The sequence below is a fragment of the Tursiops truncatus genome, chromosome 14 (assembly GCF_011762595.2).
Source record: "Tursiops truncatus isolate mTurTru1 chromosome 14, mTurTru1.mat.Y, whole genome shotgun sequence".
Taxonomy (NCBI): domain Eukaryota; kingdom Metazoa; phylum Chordata; class Mammalia; order Artiodactyla; family Delphinidae; genus Tursiops; species Tursiops truncatus.
This window is the reverse complement of record NC_047047.1, coordinates 31,642,454-31,668,509: the sequence shown is the minus strand read 5'-3', so window position 1 is coordinate 31,668,509 and position 26,056 is coordinate 31,642,454. Positions and strand designations below refer to the sequence as shown.

The 26,056-nt window shown below is 40.0% G+C and overlaps 1 protein-coding gene across 1 annotated transcript; it reads right to left on the bottom strand.

Moving 5' to 3' along the window:
- Nucleotides 1-462: 462 nt before the first annotated feature.
- On the bottom strand, nucleotides 463-20,485 carry CNRIP1 (cannabinoid receptor interacting protein 1). The gene is made up of 3 exons (XM_004313772.4): nucleotides 20,168-20,485; nucleotides 17,940-18,090; nucleotides 463-1,474 (listed from the first exon to the last, which is right to left on the bottom strand). Exons 1-3 carry the CDS (start codon nucleotides 20,344-20,346, stop codon nucleotides 1,310-1,312), a joined length of 495 nt encoding a protein of 164 aa, XP_004313820.1. The 5' UTR covers nucleotides 20,347-20,485; the 3' UTR covers nucleotides 463-1,309.
- Nucleotides 20,486-26,056: the final 5,571 nt, after the last annotated feature.

Sequence of the window (26,056 nt, the reverse complement as noted above, 5' to 3'; positions counted from 1 at the left end):
ATAGTCTGAAATATACAGGATAGCCCATTCTCAAGGCTCTGACCTTTAAAAGTGTAACACTTTCCCAATCATAGAGAGATTAAAAAGTTGCAGAAGAGAAAATAACATTTGTTTTGTTGGAGGTTTACAGGAACAGCGTGACCTGACCTACATGGACAGTTGCAAGAACAAAGGATTCCGGCACCAAGAAGTTCGCAACAAACAGCCACACCGCCTCCCCTTTCAATATAAAAGATGCCTGAATTCTAATCTTTGGGACAGTAGTCCACCATCTACCTGGTCTGCTGGCTTTCCGAATAAAGTCATTATTCTGTGCCCCTCCACCTCATCTCTTGATTTACTGACCTGTCGTGTGGTGAGCGGTACCTGCCTGGATTCAGTAGCAATCTTAGTAGAGCTGGCCTGGAGCAGAGGTCCACCTGCTAGACAGATATTGCCCAAATTAAGAAGGCAAGTCAGGGATGATTTTCAATGCCTTTATTAAGAAATATCAAAAGTTGATTATAGTTCCATACACAGTTTTACAAAGTTCAAGTGGAGGGGAATGTAGGGAGGCCATCAGCATGCCTGTTTGGACACCACAGTCACTTGCCAAAGAGTTAACCCTGTCACTTTGGTCACCTTGTGTAACAGTGGTCCACACAAGGCTCGTTCCCACTTCCACTAGGCCACAGCACAATACCTTACATTATTTGAGTTGTAATACGTTATAAACACTTCTTAAATATTTGTCCTTTTCTTTCGTCATTATTCTTCCCTGAAATAGCCGAGCTGTTTATAGAAAGCACAACACTCGAGTCCCATGGACTGCTGTTTGCATCACATTTTCACAAAGGCTACTTTGACACAGATGGAAAACATCCCAAGTTACATGTTACCCTTGCACACTTGGGATGGAACCCAAGCACACTGTTATTTTTTATTTAACATTGAACAAAAAAGAGGGAAGCACTCAACTTGGAAACAAAAGAGCACAGTCATTCAGTGGAAAAGTTAAGTGTGGGACACAGCCTGCGGATTCCACGGAGCTCCTCCAAGTGGCCACCAGCATGAGCAAGAGCAACTGGAGGCAGGAACACCAACACAGAATACAGAAAGGGAGTCTCTTGGGCAGGGTACATCATGACCTTTTATGTCAGGGACATCGCATCAGAGGGGAATTACACATTCAGAATAATCAGGGCTAGTAGATAATTGGCACCCAATGGGAGACAGCAACGGAGTGGTGTGCCTTGGTGAAGGCTTGTGCTGGGTTATCTAAAAGTGGATCTTTGAAGAGACTGTCCAACAGCATCAGAAAGCGCCATCTTTAGAGGAAGGACTCCTTGTTCACCCACATGAGACTGCGGGTCTCATTGGGCTTGCATTCGTACTCAATGACGGAGAAGGGGCTTCCCCACTGGCAGTGATCTCGCTTGTGGTAATTGTAAAACTTGACCTGCCACACCGTCTCGAAGGTCCCAATGTCAGTGAACTGAGGGAAGAGAGACATGCCCCATCAAAACCTCATTCTGCCATGAGCAAACATAAGAGTTGACGTTCGTGAAAGAGATATAATAGGGAAGAACAAATCTGACTCCGTATTAGATCTGTTTCTTTTACTTCAACCTTTGTATTCTATTGCTTTTGCTTCGAGTTAAGAATGTTGCCTATGGCCTGCAATATACAGGACGGCCCATTCTCAAGGCTCTGACCTTTAAGAGTACAACACTTTCCCATTCATATAAAGACAAAAAGTGCAGAACAGAGAATAACATTTGTCTTGTTGGAGGTTTACGGGAACATCGTGACCTGACCTACATGGACAGCTGCAAGAACAAAGGATTCCGGCACCAAGAAGTTTACACCAACCAACTCCCCCTTCACCCCTGCCCCTCACCTGTTAGTATAAACGAAGCCTGAATTCTGACTGGGGTAAGATGGTTCTCTAGGACATTAGTCGGCCACCTTCTCAGTCTGCTGGTTTTCCAAATAAAGTTCCCCCAATAACTTGTCTCCCGACTTACTGCCTGTCATGCAGCGAGCATAGTGACTTTAGACTTAGTAACAGATGTACTGTGTAATGAGGTGTAATCTGTGTCATCACTCCAGGCTCTTGTGGTCTGAAAGCTTAGGCCCTTACTCTAATGAACTATCTTCCTTTATTGTGAGAGAGATTTTCCTGAAAAGCTGTCTGTAAACCATTTATTTCTCTGTAAAATCTTATTCCCATCCCACTCATGGCATTTGTTATCATATTGCCTTTAATACAAATAACTCCCCAAATGTATCTGTTTCCCATATTTAGGTTCTGGAAACTTCTCTCAGAATCTCAGAATTTCAGAGGTTGCCACAGAAGGGAGATTGGGAAGAGAAGAGAGGGAATGGTGTTTAATGATTGTCTTTGGTTTCTTTTACGAAAAATAGCTGTACAAAATAACATGTGCACAACGACACGAAACAAAAGCTACAACTGCCCTCCATCGCTAATTTCAATTCCAGGGAAAACTATGTTATCGGAAGCATTTGTTTGTTAAAGACCCTACTTTGACTTTCAAATACTATTGAGTGTTTATAAGCCACGCCCATGTCTCAGGTTCTGATTTTACATCACCCAACACCCTATGTGAGTACCTACTGTGTGCCTCGTACATAGGAAAATTTGTATAAGGCATGATCCTTTGCTCTCAAGAAGTTTGCATTCTACTTCCAGAAGGTAGGCCCTGCAAACACTGCACGGAATTCTACGGAGTCCTGAGCACACAATTCTCATGCAGCTGAGAAGAGAGCACAGAATACCCTAGAGGCCATTGGGCAGGGGCTCAAGTGGCCTGTAGGGTAGCCTGACCCTGCCATTGCCTCCTGGAGCTATTTAGGGGATGTGGCAGTAAACAGCATGATGCCTGTCGTTATTTTCTCCTCTGACCCACCCCCCGTCATGGGAAGAGGCCAGGCCTGACTTAGCAGGGTTCTTAGACTTGTCAGGAGCCAGAAGACATCGTGGGGGAGGGCTGTGAGCAATAGGAGCCTTATGCTTGCGGCTGCTACAGGAGGAGGGCGATCAGGTGCTCCCCAGAGAGCCTTCCAAGATGCTCTCAAAATCATAGCCTGCCCCATTGCCTCATCCTGCTAATCGGACTCTAAAACAAGGTATGGCTTGCCTTTGAGAAATCTGCTTGACCTGAAACAGTAGGTGATATACCTAGAGTCCACAAATCTTCTCCCAGGTAAGAAAATGAAGGATCTCTTTTTAGAGAGTCGTAGCTTAAAGACCGGTGCACATATATGCAGCTTTATTCACAAAAGCCCCAGCCTGGGATCAACCCAAATGTTTCATCATTCACCTGCTGATAGACACATTTTGGTACATCAGTAAAATGGCTTTCTTCTCAATAAGAGAACATACTGATTCAGGCAGCAACAGTGATGGATCTCAAAGACATGCTGAGCAAAAGAATCTAGACCCCAAAGAATACATGTACTATATGATTCCATTTACATCCATATATTTTATATCTCCATATAATTTATAGTGATAGAATATAATCTATGCTGACAGGAAACAGCTGTGGTTACCCAAGTTACCTGGGGTAGGAGGAGGGAATTGATGATAGATGAAAATGTGCAAGAGGGAACTTTCTGGGGTAATGGAAACATTCTACATCTTGATTGGGGTGGTGGTTACAAGAGTATACGTATGTGTTTGTTAAAACTCATTGATCAGTATACTTAAAATGGGTACATTTGTTATATGTAAACTATACAACAAAGTTGATTAAAAATTAGAACTATGGATTTTTAGTGAGCACCAAGGAAACAGGTATTCTGAACACTGCCAGTGGGAACTGAATTACATAGCCTTCCGGAAGGGTGATTTGTATCAAGTAAAGGTGTGAACATACTTGGGTCCAGTAATTTCACTTATAATTTACCTTAAGAATACCACAGGGTTTCGAGTAGTGAAAAATTGAACACTAACTTTCCATCCTTAATTAATTATGGCATATGTGTATAGTGGAATACTATATAACAATTCTAAATGTAAATATTTACTAAAATTTTTCTAGTATATTCTATATTGTCACCTGAACTAAGCAGAGTACCAACAAGACTGTCTAGTGTTAATTCCATTAAAATTACACATGTGAATGCTGATGGAATAAGTTTTATTTTCTTCTATGTACTTATTTGTACTTTAAAAATTTAATGATTGAATTGTACTTTTATAATCAGAAAACATGTTAAGGCAAATTGTAAGTATTTACAAGTATTACCAAATAGCTAATATCCTTAATATAAAATATTATATGAATTAACTAGTAAGAACTACTAAGAACATTTGGATAAAACTGGACAGTTCATTAAAAACTTGGCTAACATCTGAAAAATATTCCAATGTAATATTATTAGTAATTAAAGAAATACATACTTTACAGAGATATTATTCACCTATCAACTTAGCAAACATTTCCAAATACTGGAAGCAATTTAAGCATCCAACTTTAGGAAATTATTATGAAAATGGTGGAATATCTGTACTATGGATTTATGTAATCACTAAACAGGAATTTAGTTTTAATGATGAAAGAAAATGATTACAATTTTAACAGAAAAAAGATTAAAACACTTTATATACATTATGAGTTCAAATACACAAAATAAGATGTACAGAGAAAAGAAAATGAAAAAATATTAACAATAGCTCTCTAAGAAATTGTTTTTATATCTTTTCTACTTAGGTTTTCTGCAATAAATAGTTACTTTTATAATCAGAAAGAATAGTTTAAGTGGTGAAATGGATCTATCACCCCTGAAAAATGAACATATATATCCCTTGAACCCTAGGGATTTAATAAATTCTATTAAGGATACATATATGCTAATGAAAATATTACAACTTTGTTTACAATAGGGTAATGGTGGTAATAACAAACCGATATCTCATTTTACAAATCACCAAGATGACTTATTATTATTTTTGACCAGCACAGGACACTGTACATTTTAAGTGCAACTGAATTAAATTAAGTTATAAAAATATTTTACAAACACCAGCTAAACTTTTGAGGGAGCAGTTTGATATCAGGCTAGGTAAGTGGGAAAGACAATACCTTTTCTGAAACAGATATAAATAAAAGTTGGTCACAAAAACAAACAAAGATGATCACGACCACAGGCAAAAACAAAACAAAACAAAACAAAAAGGCTTAAGGCACTACACTTATACCTGAATGACCTTAAAATTAATAAAGTCTCAATCTAAGAGTTCTCAGTAACACAGGAGACCAAAATAGAAGTCTGTTGACAGCAAGTCACAGCTAAAGATATGGGATGTTTAGGTGCTTCTACTTTGTTTCTGTTATTAATGTTGGACCCAAGGTCTTATTAAAGTAAACTTAACTGCTAAATAGGCATATGTCTTCCTCTCTCCCACACCTTAGTTGTTTTAACTTCCCATTAACCTTCTTCCTATTCTTCCTTCTAGAGTTCTATTTCCTGGGCATCTCTCTACCTAACTCAGGATTTCTTCTCTTCTGGCTAAGAACAGATGTGCTATGCAAAGCTGACATTACTCTTGAAGAACAGAGGAAGCAACTACAAGCTCTCCATTCCCTCCCAACCCATCTGTGCCTTCCAAGGCAAATTTACCCGGGCAGGCTCCCAGGTTATGCAATTATACATGGTATAATTCTGTGCATTTAATAGTTCTTTTTTTTTTAATACAATTACTTTCACATATGTCATTGCACATTGGCGTTGTGACTGGTTGTAACATCTCCATTTTAAGGATGAAAGAACTAATATTCAGAGAGGTTAAGTGAGTTGGCCTAGGTCTACACTGTGCAGCCAGCTAATGCTAGAGGCAGGTCAAGAAGCTAGGTTTCCTAATTCCCATCTAGACACTATAATCAATGTACCAAATTATTTATATAAGCAAATAAGCTAAAAGGTACTGAACGGTTTTTCTTTTTTCTCCCTGAGTGAGAAGAACATCTATGAACTGCCGTGTGTAGAGTGCTTTAGGACACTACTATGGACTGAATGTGTGTAGCTCCCCAAAATTCATATGTTGAAGCCTAAATCCCCAACGTGATGGTATCTGGAAGTGGGGCCTTCCAGAAGTAATTAGGGTGTGAAGATGGAGCCCTCATGAATCGGATTAGTGTTCCCTATAAAAATAGACATGAGAGGGATGATCTCTCTCTTTCTCTGCTTTCCTTCATGTGAGAACACAGCAAGAAAGCAGCTGTCTGTGAATCAGAAAGCTTGTTCTCACCAGATACCAGGTCTGCTGGCGCCTTGATCTTGGACTTCCAGCCTCCAGAACTGTGAAAAATAAATATTTGCTGTTTAAGCCACCCAGTCTATTCTGACACTGACACTCTACTACGTACCTGGACATTTTATTTGCCTTAGTGTTCTTATAAGTGGCAAGGCTTGGTATACTTTTATTTCACAACCAATGTGAAAGAGAACCCATCAGCTTCCAAAGAGAGGAGACTCATTTGTTTTGCTCAGTAACAAATGAAGAATCTGAAGAACTTGTTTTAAACAATTTCCATGGTGGTCTTACAACCAGATGCCCTAGAATCCCCAGAGTACTTCTCTCTACTCACCATTCCACCCAAATCCACTGGAGACATGTGAAATTCACCAAGAATAGAGTCACTTAGAAATCCACTGACTTGGGAGCACAGAATGAGATTATATTGATAGAGACATGATGTTATTTCCTTAGTAAATAAAATCAGTATAAATAAGCATCTTGGGGCTTCCCTAGTGGCGCAGTGGCAAATCGAGGCAACACAGCTTAACCATCCATGTTACAAATAAGTTTTTCACCAACCATCATTTGCCTTTTAATTTAAATTGCCTTTTAAGGAAAATTTAACTTTGTTTACAATGTTTAACAGGAATTTTACATTTATGTAATCAAAGCTTTCCATTTTCACCTTTGGATTTCTTCCATTTCTTTAAGGTTTTAGATTAATTCTGTTCATTTTGATTTTTTACAAAGTTGACTTTTTACAGATAACCCTGGGATCCATCTGAAATATCTTTTTGATGCATGGCATCCAGAAAGAACAGCAGTGATGTTTCCCCCAAATAGCCAATTACCCTAGCATCATTTAGCCAATGATTTATAAAAATCTGACAAACGACTCTGAGGTAAACTTAGACTCATAAGAAGTTGCTTTGGTGCACCTTTAATTCAGCTTCCCTTGCTGGACTCACCTACTTGATTAACTGCATTTACTTGGGGATCTCAAGACTTCCTTATTACCTGTGAAAGTGGTTGTGTCTGTAATTTACAATACTTAAGCTTGACAAAAGTCATAAAATAGTGTTAAAACATATGTAAGGCTTTCATCACTAGAATGAAATTTTCAATTAACATTATAGCCGCTGACTTGATCAGGAAACCTTCTCTAATTTCAATTAATAATAATTCTAGGACTTCCCTGGTGGTGCCGTGGTTAAGAATCCGCCTGCCAATGCAGGGGACACGGGTTCGAGCCCTGGTCCAGGAAGATCACACATGTTGCAGAGCAACTAAGCCCGTGCGCCACAACTACTGAGCCTGCGCTCTAGAGCCTGCGAGCCGCAACTACTGAGCCCGCACACCACAACTATTGAAGCCCGTGCACCTGGAGCCCGTGCTCCACAACAAGAGAAGCCACCGCAATCAGAAGCCCGTGCACCACAACAAAGACCCAAGGCAGCCAAAAAATAAATGAATAAAAAGTTTTAAAAATAATACTAATTTCAATTGGAATAGAATCACGTATTACAGATAAAATACAAATGCATGGCCAATGTTCACACCAAAAGCTGTGCGATCACTGTTGGAACAATCATTCACCTGCTTCTTCTAGAGTGGAAATTATATTTAAGAGCCTAGGCTTTGCTGCTGGGACTCATAAAATGCTAAATACCAGCTTAAATCTTTTGGAAAATGATGTACAGTATAAACATATAAATCAAGTTTGAATAAGAGGAAAGTTAAATCTCATAAAATCCAAAACTATGGGAAAACCAAAATAGACTGTCAACTCTATGGGAAAAATAACCGTCTTCATTTTAAAAGAAGAAATCATAACAGAAAATGAAAATTTTTAATGTAATTATATTTCTACACAATGGAAAATAAAAATAAAGCGATAGTGAGAGAAATATGACAGATACGACAGATTGTTTATCTTTATTAGGAGTCTGAGTTTTTTAAAAAATAATTTCCAACAGAAGTATTGATGAAACATGAAAGAATAATATACACAAGAAGAAACAAAATTAAATTAACAAGTAGAAATGTTCATTCTTGTGATAGTGAAAAGTAAAATAGAAAATCTATTTTTTTAAAGTAATTCTCAATGATGTCATAATTTTAACAAAGCCAGTAGACTTTATTGCTAGTAACATTGTAAAATAGTATGTACATCTTAAAAAAAAAAAAAAAAAACACCAAAAAGGCCATATGTGGGAACAGCCATAAAGATTCAGTTCTTTTGACCACGTATTTTTACTCAGATTGAGGTAACTATATGCACAAAACTTTACATTATAGCACTTTTTATGATGGGACAATCAATATATCTAATATCTGGGTAAGAGTGTAATCATTATGATATATTGTGATAGAGTCTTATGTTACCCTTAAAATTATAAAAATGAATACGTAGAAAGTTGTACAAAATATGTATTAAAAGCTATTGCAACTACAGAATGTATATATGTGGAAGGTAATCTGAAAATGAGCCATATCAAAATGTAGGGATTACTGGTGCTGTAAAAGTTTATGCACATTTCTGAACCTTGTCATGATATTTTACAATTTTTTAAGAAAATCATGCAAAGCCCTTGAAATGCTGGGATGCGTCCCCACACTTCTCTGTGAGTCTGTGCCCAACCAGAAAGGAATCCTACATAAATTTGTGGGATTTCAGTCCTATTTGGTGTGATCCTAAATGACAGTATTTGAGAATCTGACTTTCTTCAGCAAACAATTAGTACCACACCCCTAAAGGTAAGTTTGTAATTTTCACACCATGTTAGGGCTGACAGTGGTCTTAGTCATCAGATAGTGGAATCCACCTATTTGCATTGAGGAAACACACCCATTGAATGAAGGTTTGCCTGGAATCACAGTTAATTACAGAAGTAGATGGCATCCCAATACCTTCATAACTTCCAGTTCTAATTCTGACATTCTAGACGTTTCCTCAGGCACCCATAGCACTGATGTTTCCCTTGGTAAAGAATGTAAATTTAATAATCCAGGAACTTCCTGCTTAATTGATTGCATTTACCTGGATATTTCAATGTTTTGGTGTTGTCTGTGAGAGTGGGGTATGTCCATACTTTTTAAAACTTAAGTTTGAAATATTGGTAACTTAAAAACATTGTAGGATAATGATGAAGGCTAGCTGAAAGCTTCACCACTAGAATGAACATTTGAATTTAACATAAGAGCTGCTGACATGATCAGGAAACCTCTAATTTCAATTGTTTTCCTTAGAATCAGCCTATTACAAATAAGATACAAATGCATGGCCAATGCTCAAACCAAATGATGTGCGATCATTGTTGGAACAATCAACTATCAATCACCTGCTTCTTCTAGAGTGGAAATTATATGGAAGAATCTAGGTTTTACTGTTGGGACTCAGGATTCATTAGTTACAGCATAGAGATTCTTGTCAGTACAACATCCTCCAAAGCATCTAAACCTTTTAGCCGTGCCTGGACAGGCAATCCTTTTAGCCGTGCCTGGACAGGCAATCCAGACTTACGGTGAGTAAGAAAATCTTTCGTTTCATGACTCGGTCTAAATCATTCTCACATTAAAAAAATACCTTTGTTTCATTCTCATTCAAAATTATGTAGAAGTTCTCACTTTACAGATCCAATTAAGAAGTGTTTAATTGAGTTCTTTCTAAAATAAGTTAATCTTCCTCCCTAGGGTTCTGTTTACACCTATAGCAAAAGAAGTATGACTCCACCCTTCTAAAACCAGAGCAAGTTATACCTCTGGTCCCCTCAGCCCATACTGGTTCCAGGGAGAAGGTGGGGAGGTCTGCTCTCCTGCTCTGTGACCACAGATAGGGTACAGTTTCATCTATGGTGACCACTCCTGCACTTGACCCAGTGCTCAGTACCAGCTCAGTGAAAGAATGAACAACTTAAAGTTAGCTCACTGGCCCTTGGGCTCTCATTAAAATTCTGACAGATGGCCAACAGGCACATGAAAAGATGCTCAACATCACTAACTATTAGAGAAACGCAAATCAAAACTATAATGAGGACCACTTCATACCAGTCAGAATAGCCATCATTAAAAAGTCTACAAATAACAAATGCTGGAGAGGGTGTGGAGAAAAGGGAACCTCTGTATGGTTGGTGAGAATGTAAATTGGTGCAGCCACTATGGAAAATGGTATGGAGGTTCCTCAAAAAACTGAAAATAAAACTACCACATGATCCAGCAATCCCACTCCTGGGCATATACCCAGACAAAACTATAATTTGAAAATTATAAATGCACCCCTATGTTCATAGCAGCACTATTTACAATAGCCAAGACATGGAAATAACCTAAATGTCCATTGACAGTGAATGGATAAAGAAGATGTGAGATATATATATATATATATATATATATACATACATACACACACACACACAATGGAATATTAGCCATCAAAAAGAATGAAATAATGCCATTTGCAGCAACATGGATGGACCTAGAGGTTATCATACTAAGTGAAATAAGTCAGAAAGAGAAAGACAAATACCATACGATGTCACTTATACGTGGAGTCTAAAATACTATACAAATCAACACATCTATGAAACTGCAGACTCACAGGTATAGAGAACAGACTTGTTGTTGCCAAGCGGGAGGGAGAGTAGGGGAGGAAAGGAATAGGGGTTTGGGATTAGCAGAGGCAAACTATTATATATAGGATGGAAAAACAACAAGGTCATACTGTATAGCATGGGGAACTATATTCAATATTTTGTGACAAACCATAATGGAAAAGAATATGAAAAGAATATATATATCTATATATATGTATAACTGAGTCACTTAGCTGTACAGAAGAAATCAACACAACATTGTAAATCAACTATACTTCAACAAAATTTTAAAAAATAAACAAAAATAAAATTCTAATAACTTTATTTTTTTATTAATTAATTTATCTTTGCTGTGTTGGGTCTTCATTTCTGTGCGAGGGCTTTCTCTAGCTGTGGCAAGCGGGGGCCACTCTTCATCGCGGTGCGCGGGCCTCTCACTATTGCAGCCTTTCTTGTTGCGGAGCACAGGCTCCAGACGCGCAGGCTCAGTAGTTGTGGCTCACAGGCCTAGTTGCTCCGTGGCATGTGGGATCCTCCCAGACCGGGGCTCGAACCCGTGTCCCCTGCATTAGCAGGCAGATTCTCAACCACTGCGCCACCAGGGAAGCCCTCTAATAACTTTAGTATTTGCAGTTCTGCTTCGAGTTAATGTTTCCTTTCAACTCTAATTACATATGCTATTCTCGATACACTATGGTAGAAGGACACTTATTTGATTTAAAAGAGATTTATTTTGATCCACCAGCCCTTTGTTGGATGTGTGATCTTCAAATATTTTCCTAGAAGTCTAAAAATACCTTTTAAAATGTGTTTCTGTAGAAATGGATGATTTCCTCAGAAAAACAACTAAAATTGACTCAGTAAAATCTTCAAAGCCCCCCAAAGGCAAACATTATGGACTAAGTTGAAAGTTAGGGATATTCCTTCCAAATACCATTATTTTGGATCCTGACTTTTATGGGGAAATTCTGTCAGACTTTCAAGTAACAGCTAAATTCTATGCTATGTAAATTGTTTCAGAGCACAAACTATGAAAATATGCCCAATTCATTTTATTAAGTTATTAACCCTAACACCACATCTTAAATGGTGAAGAACCTTCCAATTGTCCTTTGCCTATCTCCTACATATTGCTACTAGACCGATTTTAACAACATGCAAATCTTGTCACATTATCAGGAACTGGAAGCCCTACATTGAAATGTTTTTAAAAATGGGGAGTTGGTGGGTGAAACTTACGTAGAGAATTAGAAAATCTGACAAAATATAAACAAAAACTATTTGAAGGCTTTAAAAAGCAACTCAAAGCAGGACAGAAACCAGAGTTACCCTTGAAAGATCTCAACTATAACAGTTAAGAATTGTCCGTGCGGCTTTTTTGCTTGAGGTTACTCCCCAATCCCCCGGCAGTTCTGGCCCAAGTAAACGGCAGCTTTATCTGCGAGAAGTGGCAGAAGACAGTGTTCAGGGATGGCAGAGCAGCTGGAAATTTAGGGAGAAAATCCTGGAAACAAGAGAGCTACGGAAGAGGTGAGACCCAAAATCTGACTATAACTCTGCCGTAATTCTTCCCTAACTGCTTGTATGGGCTGGTGGGAGGGGGCTTTTTCTGCTTGAAAAAGCGGACAAACCAGTAGAGTCTTTTTTTTCTTTCTTTTCCAAACAACAGAAGTTTATTGTCTCACAGTTTGAGAGGTTAGATGTCCCAGATCAAGGTGTCAGCAGGGTTGGTTTCGTCTAAGAGAAGACTTTATTCTTGAAAGAGAAAATTATGCTGAATAAGATTTGTAAGTTCACTTTTTTGTTTGTTTGTTTTGGTTTTTTAATTGAATGCATTCCCAAACCTGAGAAGTTGGAGTCTTACTGGTTTGAAAGTATCAAAGCAAAGGGCTCAGGACTGGCAGAGCAGCTGGAAATTTAGAGAAACCTCAGGGTGGATGGATCCCAAAATCTTAGTATAAACTGTCCAATTCCTTGGCTGACTGCTAAACTCCACTGGAACAAGGGAACCAGGCTAGAAAAGCAGCAACTGGAAGTTGAAAAAAATTAAGCAGAGATATCAGCTGCTACCCTGCTGAGAAGACAGAATTTGTAGTTTGAGTCCAGCAATGTTACCGCATGCTAGAATTTAAAAAGAGACTAATCCTCAGAAGAATAAAAGAAACTAGAATCAATAATATATTATCTACAATGTTTAGTTTCTAATCAAATATTATCAAACATGTAACAAAACAGGAAAGCATGACCCATATTCAGGAAAAAAAGTCATTCCTACTCTAAATGGGGCCAGATACTGGACCTACCAAACAAGTATTTCAAACCAGCAATTATAAATATGCTCAAAGAAGTAAAGGGGCACATGGTCTCAATGAGCAAACATAGGGAATCTTGAGCGATGGAAACTATAGAAAATACAAATAAAAAACTCTAGAGCTGAAAAGTACAATGACAGAAAAAATTTCAGAAAATAAACACAAGAGTAGCCTGGGAATGGCAGAAGAAAAAAAATCACTGAGCTTGAGTATACATCAATAGAAATGATCTAATTTGAACAACCAATTTTCTTTTCTTTTAGAAAACTGGACAGGACTGTAAAGATCTGTGGGATAATACCAAGCTGTCCAATGTGTAATTGAGGAACTACAAGAAAAGAATAAAGTTGAAAAGAAATCTGAAACAAAATAACAGTTAAAAATACCCAAATTTGGAAGAACACTAACTTACAGATTCAAGAAATTCAGTGAGCCCCAAGAAGAAAAGATTCAAAGAAATGCACACTTTGGTGCATATAGTCCAACTATGGAAAACCGACCTGTACAATATACAAAGAGATCATTTTACTCTGTGTGTATATGTGTGTGTGTGTGTGTGTATAGCCTCAATTAAAATACCTTAATGCAAACAAAAGAAGGAAATAAATAATTAAGATAGGATCAGGGGACTTCCCTGATGGTCCAGTGGTTAAGACTCCAGGCTCCCAATGCAGGGGAGCTGGGTTCGATCCCTGGTCGGGGAACTAAGATCCCACATACCACAACTAAGCCCATGGGCTGCAACAAAGACACAGCACAGCCATAAATAAACAAACAAACATACAAATAAAAACTAACTTTAAAAAAAAGATAGGATCAGAAATCAATGAAACAGAAAAATGGGCCAGTGGAGCATATGAAAACAAAGCTGGGTTTTTGAAAAAGCCAATAAAATTGATAAATCTCTAGCTAGACTGGTTGGTGGGGAGGGGGCATGGCAAGTTATTAATATCAAGAATGAAAGAGTGGACATCATTAGAGATCCTAAGACATCAAAGAATGGTGGAGGATTATTACCAACAACTTTGTGCCAACAATTTGACAATTTAATTGAAATAAATGAATGATATCAAAGACCAATTACAAAAATTAACTCAAGGGACTTCCCTGGTGGTGCAGTGGTTAAGAATCTGCCTGCCGATGCAGGGGACATGGGTTTGAGCCCTGGTCCAGGAAGATCCCATATGGCACAGAGCAACTAAGCCCGTGTGCCACAACTACTGAGCCTGCACTCTAGAGCCCACGAGCCACAACTACTGAGCCTGCGTGCCACAACTACTGAAGCCCTCACGCCTAGAGTCCGTGCTCCGCAACAAGAGAAGCCACCGCTATGAGAAGCCGGTGCACCGCAACGAAGAGTAGCCCCCGCTCGCTGCAACTGAGAAAGCCTGCGTGCAGCAACGAAGACCCAATGCAGCCAAAAATAAATAAATTTATAAAAAAAAATTAACTCAGGGCTTCCCTGGTGGCGCAGTGGTTGAGAGTCCGCCTGCCGATGCAGGGAACACGGGTTCGTGTCCCGGTCCGGGAAGATCCCGCATGCCGCGGAACGGCTGGGCCCGTGAGCCATGGCCGCTGAGCCTGCGCGTACGGAGCCTGTGCTCCGCAACGGGAGAGGCCACAACAGTGAGAGGCCCCAACAGTGAGAGGCCCGCGTACCGTAAAGAAAAAAAAAAAAATTAACTCAAGAAATAAAACCTGAATAGCCCAATATCAATTAAGGAAATTGAATTTGTAACTACAAACCTTTAGACAAAGTGAAATGCATGCTTTTATTGGTGAATTCTATCCAACATTAAATAAGAATAATATTAATTCTATACAAACTCTTCCAGAAAACAGTAGAGTGAACAACTTTCCAAATAATTTTATGCAGCTAGTATTATTACTCTGATACCAAAAACCAGACAATGACAAGAAAAGAAAACCATAGACCAATATTCCTCAGGAACACAGATATAAAATCCTCAATAAAATGTTAATGAGGGACTTCCCTGGTGGTCCAGTGGTTAAGAATCTGCCTTCCATTGCAGGGGACGTGGGTTTGATCTCTGGTCGGGGAACTAAGATCCCACATGCCATGGGGCAACTAAGTCCGTGTGCCACAACTACAGAGCCCGGCCGCAACGAAGAGCCCACGTGCCACAACTAAGACCCGATAAAGCCAAAAAAAATAAATAAATATTTTTTAAAAAATGAAAAAAAAAATGTATCATACATAGAAAAGCTTAGGGATTCTACAAAAAAAAATCCCGAACAACTATTAGGACTAATAAGTGAAATCAGCAAGGCCTCAGGATTCTAGATGAGTATAGAAAAAAATCAATTTTATTTCTACATACTAGTAATAACCACCATTTATAGTAGCATTTAAATATGAAATACTTAATGGTAAATTTAACAAAGTACGTATAAAATCTGTACAGGGAACACTGTAATACATTATAGAGATGAATGAAAGAAAACCTAAATAGGCAGATATATTCATGTATCAGAAGGTTCAACAGTAAAGTGTCAAATCTTTCCAAACTGGCATTTAGATTTAATGCAAACCCAATTAATACCCCATTTTTTGGAGAAATTGACAAGCTCATTCTAAAATCTATATAACAATGCAAAGGGCCTAGAATAGTCAAAATAACTGAGTAAACAAAGAGGGAAGATTTAGGCTATCTGATTTAAAGACTACATTATAGACCATGAAACAAAATTGTTTGGGCTCTTCTAGGTCTTTTGCATTTCCAAATTTAAAAGATTGATATATAATTAAGTATGTAACGTAACTGGAATTCTCATACATTGCTGGTTGAAATATGAAATGGTACAGCAGTCTGGATATTTCTTATATGGTTAAACATGTACTTACCATGGGACTCATCGAATCTCCTCTTAGGTATTTACTCAACAGAAATGAAAACATCCTCACTCTAAAACTCATACTCAAATATTCATAGCAACTTTAGTCATAACCTCAAAAGCTGAAAACACCCCAGCTGTTCATTTATTGGTGAAGGGACAAATCAACTGTCGTATATCCTTCCCATGGAATACTACTCAGTGATAAAAGGAACCAACTATTTATGTGACAACATTATGCTACAATGACGTTATACAAGAACATTATGCTAAGTGAAAGAAGTCAGACACAATGCTACGATTCTATTTACATGAAATTCTAGAACTGTTAAAACTAAGTTATTGAGACAAAAAGGTCAGAGAGGGCTAAGCCTGGGGCCATCGATTACAGATGGGCCTGGAGGAATTTTTGGGGATGACAGAAATGTTCTATATTTTTGTTGGGGTGGTGATTATACAGTAGTTAAAATCTATGTAACTGAATACTTTAAATTGGTGTATTAATGTATTTACATACAATTTGTATGTAAATTGCTTATCAAAGTTGACTTACAAACCTTCAATGAATTCCCACAGGCATTAAGATAAATTCAATAAGGAAAGAAGGTCCTGTAACATCTAAACCCTACTTTCCTCTCCAGCTTAATCTTTATTTTTTTTAATTTTTAAAATTTTTATTGGAGTATAGTTGATTTACACTGTTGTGTTAACTCTGTCTTAATCTTGAGTCAGTCTCTGCCTCACTGTCTGCTCCAGCTATACAGGGCTTCTACTCATTCACTGAAACACATTCTGCTCTCCCCCAGCTGTTGATCCTTGTACCTCCTTTTTCCTCAAATGCTCCCTCTTCCCTCAACTCTTACATGTCTTTAGTTCTTTCTCAAGAAAGCCATCCCCTAAATCTTGAGCTAGACTAAGACCCCTGGTATATATCCCAAGGGTACCACTACTGTTTCAGTACATTTTGTCTAATAACAATTATCTACTTTATTATTGACAATCATGTATAAAGTATGTTTTCCTCCTCTAGATAAGAAGCCCCATGAAGCCAGGGATATCTATTTTGTTCACCACTCTTCTCCCAGTGCCTGACATATATAGGAAATCCTTATATATTTGCTGATAAATCAACCAAACAAACAAAAATTTTAAAACCCTAAATGAAATATTAGCATATTGAATGTAGTAATATATTACAAATAATAAATGACATTAAGTAGTGTTTATTTTAAGAAATAAATGGAAGTTTAGTATTTCAAAGTATATTTTATATTTATTCCATTAATATATCAAAGAAGAAAAACTATCTCCGTAGATGGGAAAAGGAATTAGAAGAAATTCACACACCTCCCAATTTAAAAAAAATACCTCTTAGTGAACTAGAAACAGGATGCTTTAACATAATAAATATTTGAAACTAACGTTGTATCTAACAGTGAAACCCTGGAGACAAGGATTACCACTATTAGTAGGCAACATTATTCTAGAAACATTAGCCAACGCAGGAAGGCCAGAAAAAAAAATCAAAAAATGACACAATTATATGTAGATTATGACTGTCTATCTGAAAAACCCAAGATCGTCGAATGAAGAATTTTAGTAAGCAAGTTCAGTAAGGTGACCAATTACAAAATACACAAACACGTACTGTCAAAGCAATGTATTTAAAACAATGCAGCTTTGGCATAAGTGTAGACAGATCAATGGAACAGATTACAAAAATGTAGGGAGAGACTTAAATTTTTGCCACATAAGAAATTACTATGAAATCGATCACTGGAGAAGCATGGATCATTTAATTAATTGTACTTGGACATTATGAACAAATATATTCGAACATGAAACCATGAATTGAAATAATATTTCGTATTTTCTTTTCCATGGTTTCCACTTGCCTTGGCACCACACTCCACAATCCCAGGCAGGCCTTACCGGCATGGTGATCTGGATGGGCTGCCGTTCTCCACTCTTGGTTGGGGCCACACCTTCTGTTTCATATGTTCCTGTATATACGATTCTGTCCCCATCAGGCTCTTTAGACTTCAGTTCCAGCGGGACAAGCACACCACCAATGGAAATGTTCCTGCAATGGACTTGAGTTGACCACATATGGTAGGAATTAGCTTAGGCGCCCTGTCCTGGTCTGGACCACAACTCCAGGCAAAAACCCCATAGGGTGTGGCTAACAAAGACACTGTGGTGTGGTAGAAAGTTCTGAGAGTTTAGGGGGCTTGACTTCCCCAGCTAACCAGTCATGTGACCCTAGGTCAACTACTTAATCTCTCTGGACTGACATCGGTATTCTCATCCAAAGTACTTGCACAAGGCTGAGTTATACTCCGTCAATGGTCTTCCTCTTTAGTTTCTCATCTGTGGAGCTATTAAAAACCTACCTATACCCACCCCATCTCAAACCCCAGAGAATAGGATTCAGTTGGTCTGGGGTGTGGTTTGGGCACTAGAAAATTTATTTTAAGGTTGCATAGGTGATTCTAATGCAACCTTTTTCTTCTGTTCCAACAATGGTTTTTTCTTCTGTTCCAACAATCAGGGGTCCCATAATTTGGGGTACTCTTCCTCAAGCCAGCCACACACCAAAAATTCTCACTGGCATCATTTCTTCATGTTAGGGTAATGGTTCTCAAAGTGTCATCCCTGGACCAGCAGTATCAGTATCACCTGCCAACCATCAGAAAGCAAATTCTTAAGCTCCACTCTAGATATAGTAAACTAGAGTTTACTAAATCTAGGATGGGGCTCAGCCACATGTGTTTTAACGAGCCCTCCAGGTGATTCCGACGTAGACTCAAGTTTGAGAACCACTGGGTTAGGGCACTGAAAAACTTTGATAAAATTAAAGTGTAACCAAAAAAAATAGTTTTATCATTAACACAAATTTGTTTTTACATTCACTTGAAAAATAGAGAACTATCTTGAAGGAAATAGAACAGATAACTTGGTAGAAGGGGTTTTGCCAGGAAAGAAGGGAAAGAAAAAGTCTGCATTATAACCAGATGCACAGAACACTGGGGAATGTGAGGATAATGGGTGCTTGGAGCTATCAGTGATGGGGACAAGTAAATGGACCAAGAGCATTAGACGCAACTCAGGTTTGGCTCTAGGTCATTCAGTTGGAGCCTGGCATCTAGAAGGCCAATACAAGTTTGTTGAATTAAGAACTACTGGAGGACACTTAAGCTATAAAAGGTGCCAGGTGGAGTCAAAGCTCTCTCCACCCCACCTCCCAAGCTCAGCCAAAGGTAGATACAGTATAGGATGGTTTATTTCCTCTTTCCACACTGGACTTTACACCATGCTTACTTGGAAGCTGAGAGGTAAAGGGTTCCAGTCCTGGATACTTCCCCATAAGCTACTGCACCCTCCTACACTGACTTGCCAGCCAGAGCCTACTGGATGCATCAACCTCTGGTAGCAGAGAAGAGATAAACCTGCCACGAATAAATAAGTATAAAAAAACCATCCTTTTGTTGTCAGGATGTTGCTAATCACCAGGCTGAACAGACAATTCGGGAGAAAAAGAAAAACACCAGGCAAGGAAAACCGGGAAACTAGGCCTAAGCAGAGGAGGCTGCCTTCCGTCTTGCTCTTCCAGTTCCGGGGTCCCAGGCTCATAAGGGTTGATGGAGGAGTGGGGTGCATCCCTCAGGGAGCCCCAATAATCACCCGCCCCCGACTTTACACCTCATTCGTCAGCCTTTCTCCTTCCTTCAGCCTCACAGAACGGGGCAGAGGACCGAGGTTGCGGTAAGTGAACTCCGCGGCGAGCTTCTCCCCTCTGCCCCACCCCGGCCGCCTGCGGGTCCGCGCCGATAGCTGCACAGAAGGGATGAAAATTCTACAAGGAAAGAAAAAGCCCCCAACCCCTGGCTTCCTGTCGCTGTTTTAAACATCCCACCCCGCGAGGCGTGGAGGGAAGCGAGAACAGCGGAGACAGTAGTGTAAGGCAGAGGACGGGACCTAGGGTGCAGGGAGCTGACCTTATACCCGCCCCCCACTTCCTCCCCGCCAACCTCCTGGGCCCGCTGGGCGCGGTGCGAGGCAAGAGGTGCCCAGGAGAGGCTCAGGCTGTCCCGGGGGCCTCGGTCCACCCCGCGTACCCCAAGTGGGGCCGGTCAGCCGCTGCGCGCGCCCGCACTCACTCGACCTGCAGCGTGGTGGGCTTAATCTTCACCTCCACCTTGTAGGAGGAGCCCGTGAGCAGTTTGATGGTGCGGTTCTGGCCGAAGCGCTGCCCGTCCACCTTGTAGAAGACCGGGCCGTCGTTAGGCTGGATGCGCAGCGCGATGGAGAGGCGCACAAGGCCCGGCAGGTCCCCCATGGCTGGGCGCGGGAGGGCGGGCGCGGCGGCTCAGGGGGGGCGGAGGACTGCGCTGGCTGCGACCCGGCGGCTAGAGCGCGGTGGGCGGAGAGGAAGCGAGCGGAGGGAGAGGGAGGTGGTGGAGAGAGGCTGCGGCTAGGAGCCCGAGCCGTCGCGGCCGTCAGCCCCGGCTTCCGAGGAGCAGCTCCCGAGGATGTGACCCCCCGCCCCCCTTGGCGAGGAAGCGCGCCCCAGGGACAGCTCCGAAGTCCTGAGCTCCACCATCCCCCGCTTCCCGTGCCTCGCCCTCCGCGCACCAAGGGGCTCGCTCCGGCCCGCAGGCCGCGGGCTGCTCAGCGCAGCTGGGTGGGAGAGAGTTAATCCTGTTTACGCACTACAATCCCCTCCAGCTGGGGAAGAGGACATTTTGACTCCTCCTAGAGCGGCGCGGGGCGGGGGGAGGAGAGGATTGGGAGGGAGTGGGTAGGTCCTGGGTTTTAAGTGGCACTACACCAAAGGGCGACACCTCGGAATCTGGACACCCCCTCTGTCAGCGAAGGACTGCGGATACCATTGCTTGCAGATCGAGCCCCAACCAGGCAGGAGGAGGCTGAGAGGCGAAAGGGAGACGGGAAGCGAGGCTGGAAACCGTTAGCCAGTGATTTTAATCTCAGGAAACATGTCTTTCCAAAGCTTAGGGGACATGGCTGAGGGAAGGCGCAATTCCATCTAATGTGGACTGCACGCCATGCTGAACTAGGAATGTGTGCAAGAAAAAGAAAATAACCAATATATATTCAAGGGGTTACATCTTCTCATGGGTGTTTATTTCCATTATGCATGTCCTTGTCTCAAGAATGACACCGTGTAATGAATCACATATATTTACACAGATCTTGTAGGATGAGCTATTAATCCTGTCACAGGTAACTGGCATGTCTCTAAGGCATACATAGGTGGTGACAGTGGCCAAGGGGAGGGATCGGTCAAAAGATTAATGGCAGGGCACCCGGTGCGACACCCGCAGGGTTTAGGTTTGCATATTAAGCATGAAGTCAGTTGACAGCTCGCGATTTTGGAGACAAGGGGAAACCAAGGGTGTTATGGCTCCACTGGGAATGACTTCGGATAGTGGAGCGTGGTCACCTGCTTCAGCACTGCCTGGTGGATAGTACCAGGGCCGGTGAGCACACCTGGGGAATGGAGAAACGGGTTAGTGAGGACGAATGGGTAGGGATGCGTCTATTTGGTGGTTTTTGTTTACTCAAGGTAGTACTACTTTTCTTTAGAAATAGCGTCATCTCGAAGGTGTGATTTGTCTCTTGGAAATGGTTTTCTCATCTGTAAAATGGAGGGAGGGAAGCAGATGCTATCATTTTTGGTAGGGTTGTTGTGAGAATCAAATGAGAGAATGCACATTCCAGTGCCTGACTCTAATATTTGCAATTATTATTAGGTGGAAATGCAAATGGTCGATAAGCATATGTAAGGATGCTCACCATCGCTAGCAGAAGAGCCAGAGGAAAGCAAATTGAATCAGTAATATCAAACTATTTGGCCTATCAGCTTGGAAACATTTTAAAAGACTTAAAATTCAATGTTGGTAAAGATGTAGGGAAATCAGCCCTCTTAGAAGTAATCCGATGAATTTATTAAATTAAACCGTATATATGTGTATGTATCTATATCTATCTATATATCTTGAGTCAGAAATCCTACTTTAAAAGAACCTGCCCTTCAAAAGAAATAAAGGCATCATTACATTGTATATAATTGGATATATGTAATTGTAATATGGGTGTTTATTGCAGCATTGATTGTGAAAATCAAAACCAAGCATAAACTGAATGCTAAGCAATGAATAAATGGCTGGAACAGTTCTCATACACCCATACTATAGGATTTATGCCACTGTTAAAAATAAGTTGTATGTTCTATTGGCAAACGTGTATATTTAAAACTATTAATGATAAAATTGGGGCAGCTACACAGTGGCAAACTGTGGAAGCCTGAGGGCAGGCATTTGTGCCTGTGTCATTCATTGCTGGATCCCTAGAATACACAGAGTAGTGCCTGGCACATAGTAGGTGCTCTGTAAATATTTGTTGAATTGAATTTCTGTCCTTGGTTTTTTTTGTTGTTTTTTTTTTTCTGCGGTACGCGGGCCCCTCTCTGTTGTGGCCTCTCCCGTTGCGGAGCACAGGCTCCGGATGCGCAGGCTCAGCGGCCATGGCTCACGGGCCCAGCCGCTCCGCGGCATGTGGGATCTTCCCGGACCGGGGCACGAGCCCGTGTCCCCTGCATCGGCAGGCGGACTCTCAACCACTGCGCCACCAGGGAAGCCCCATTTAACCATTTTAAAGTGTACAGTTCTGTGGCATTAAGCACATTCACTGTTGTGCAACCCTCACCAACATCCATCTCCAGAATGTTTTCATCTTCCCCAGTTCAAACTTGCTTTCTTACTCAGTGAATGCTCAGAACAGTGGCAGAATGTCTGGCTGTAACACAGTATTATAGGTTGTATCTGACTGGTGAGGTGTTTAATACTAGGCACATATAATAACTAACAGATGTCTTTTAACATGCAGGTGTTATGGCAATTTTAATAATTTTTTTCACAAATGCAATAATGTATTTTTAAATGCATTTTAGCTGAAAACCACATAGTGCACCACCAGATAATTGATTACTATAATAATTATATTTGCAGACTCTTACATAATTCTGTACTTTTTTCTTTTTAGTATGACTTATGTTTCCTTATTCTTTTACTTACACCACAATACTACACCTGAATTAGATGGGATTCATTTGCAAGTGGTTGCAAGTAAGGTAGCTCAATTCTAACCAGTTTAGGGAAAGACTGTCTGGGTATATTATGTAACAAAAGGCAGAGTGGATGAAGCAATATATAGCAGAGGGAAAGGGTCAACTGGACCTCAGGAATAACTGGAACTAGAATTTTTAGAACCAAATGTTTGGAGAGAGAGAATCATTTCCCAAAATAAGGGGTGCTGTTTCCCAAAGAAGGCCCAGTGAAGGTGATGGGCAGGAAAAAGAAAACAAATACAAGAACAAAAATAAATGATGGAGGGGTATTTGAGCTGAGAGGGTCTAAGTCTGGTGCCCAAACTCTGAGCCTAGTGCCTGGTAACCCTGTCATCATGGATAGCCCTTGTCAAGTTAGTCAGATTCAGCTCCCTTGACCCTGCCTAACTTTGTAGAAAATATGACGATGGAGTTCAAAGACCAAATGGGAATTTTTGATGATCTCTTGAAGTTTATTCTGCATTTAGAGTTCTCTGATTAATTAAGAAACAAATTGAATAAGGGAAGTTAGAACAACTGGGTGTTTCCCACTTCCCACCCCTCGTCTCTCTTCTCCTCCTGCACACATGTGCCCACACGCTCAGGTGACTGAAACCCCTTCACACTGGAACGGAATGCACAGTCCCAGTCACTTTCTAAATGTATAGGACGTGTTTGTGGACATAAAGAAGTTCCAGTGCCCTGAAACCACAGAATACAATGCGATGATTTCCTGCTAATGGCTGGCCTGGCTCCAAGCTTCTGTTAGGATCATGTGATTGACTTGGCAGAGTGATCATTATTTTCTTGCTTTTCCTGCCTTATGTTTTTCAAAATGTCATCTTGAACAATCACAGGACCTTTAATACTGACAAGTAAGAAGCAATAAACAGTGGGATAGATTGTGCATTGTCACTTAAAGCACCATATACTGTCTGCAAAGATACTGAAAAGAGTGATTGAGGAGAACTGGAGAGTTACACAGCAGGTTAAGAAGCAGTGAATAAACTTTTTTTTCTTGAGAGGGAAAGATGCTTTAAACCACAAAATTCAGAAAATCTGACCAGTGTTTTACGGAAAATAATGTGCAGGAAAAAATTCCCCCTCTTCTTTTACTAGTTCCATATGTGACACACAGACATTCCAAAGGCTGGAGTTAAGTCTTGGTTTCAGGGAGTGTCTTAGTACAGCAGGGTTCGTAGGCTGGGCACCCAGACAAGGGGTTGGGTTTTGAGTCAGAGCAGAGGAGTCTTGAGAGCAACAATACGTGAAGGGTTAGTGTTAGGAGCCCAACAGATCTTGGTCTAACATAGGTGCTATATTAATTAATATGCATGCATAAAAAATTACCCCCAAACTGAGCAGCTAAAAACAATACATACTGATTATTTTACAATTTCTGTGGGGTTAGGATTCTAGGGTGATTTTATTGCAGAGTCTCCTCTCCCATAAGGTTGCATGCAAGCTGTTAGCTGAGGCTGCAGTCATCTGAAGGCTCGACTGGAAGAGGAAAATCTGCTTCCAAGCTCACTCACACGGGTGTTGTCAGGAGGCCCCAGTTCCTCTCTGATGTTGGCTGGAGGCTTCAGTTCCTTGCCATATGGGCCTCACCACACAACATGGCAGAGATCTGAGAGAGAGAGCATGCATCCGAGACAGAAATTTATAGTCTTTATAACTTCATCTTAGAAATGACGCTTAACATCACTTCTCCCACATGCTATTGTGATATGGGAAGGGACTACACATGGCCCATGAACTGAGAATGATTTTACATTTTCAAATGGTTGGAAAAAAAATAAAAAGAATAATTATATTTAATGACATGTGAGAAGGACATGATTCAAATTTTAGTGTCCATAAATACACTTTCCTGGAACACAGCTATACTCACTTGTTTAGGTATTGTCTACGGCTGCTCTCACTCTGAAATAGCAGAGTTGAGTAATTGCAACCAAGACTGTATGGCCTGCAAATTCTAAAAGATTTACCATCTGGCTCTTTGCATAAAAAGTTTGCCAATCCCTGATTTAAAAAAACATTTAAAATAATGTCCTTGTTACTCATATTGGCAAAAGAATATGAAGAACTTTAAAAATTGATAATAGAGTATATCTTAGGGATTAATATTTGTGTAATGACATAGGAATAATATATTAACTCTTATAGGCACTCTGATATTTCTACGTTCATTCGGCATATATCCAATTCAGATATTTAATGGACAATGTGCTATACTTCAATAGATAATGGGAGGCATTTTTAAACACTTCTGGTGTTTGATGAGAACAAATTCTCCTTATTTGTTGTATTTAACATCGATTTAATCTTTATTTTTTAAAAAATAATCTTTAAATTGTCATCTATTTTGTATAAGTTGTTAACTTTTTAAATATATGTATTACAGAAAAATCAGAGTATAATATCAAAATCAGAATATAATAAAAGCAAAACAAAGAAAAAATGTCTACAGTTTCACTTACCCTGTGGAATATAATCACTGTATATTTTAGTGTATATATTTATATATTAGGACAGAAATTGTAACATTTCCTAGATCCTTTAGTTTGATACAGTACATTTTACATATCCAAAAATATGATATAGTATACAGTGTTTCCCAAATGTAGTTTGACTGCCAAAACTCTTTCCTCAAAATTAATATTAATATCACTGAGTGCACTAGTGTTCTATAAATGAGTGTTCCCATAAGTATTGAGAGATACTGTGTTGGATACACATCTGGGGATGTTCTCTTTTAAGTGTCATTTGTTGAGGGTCTAGAATAGACTCACATCATCTATTAGTAAGTTTTAAATAAATAGAATCAACCTCTATTTTGCTTTAATTATGTGTAATGTACTTAGGGGGACTGTGGCCTCCCGTCCAGTGTGGACTCCTCTTCTCCCCTCTGGGTCAC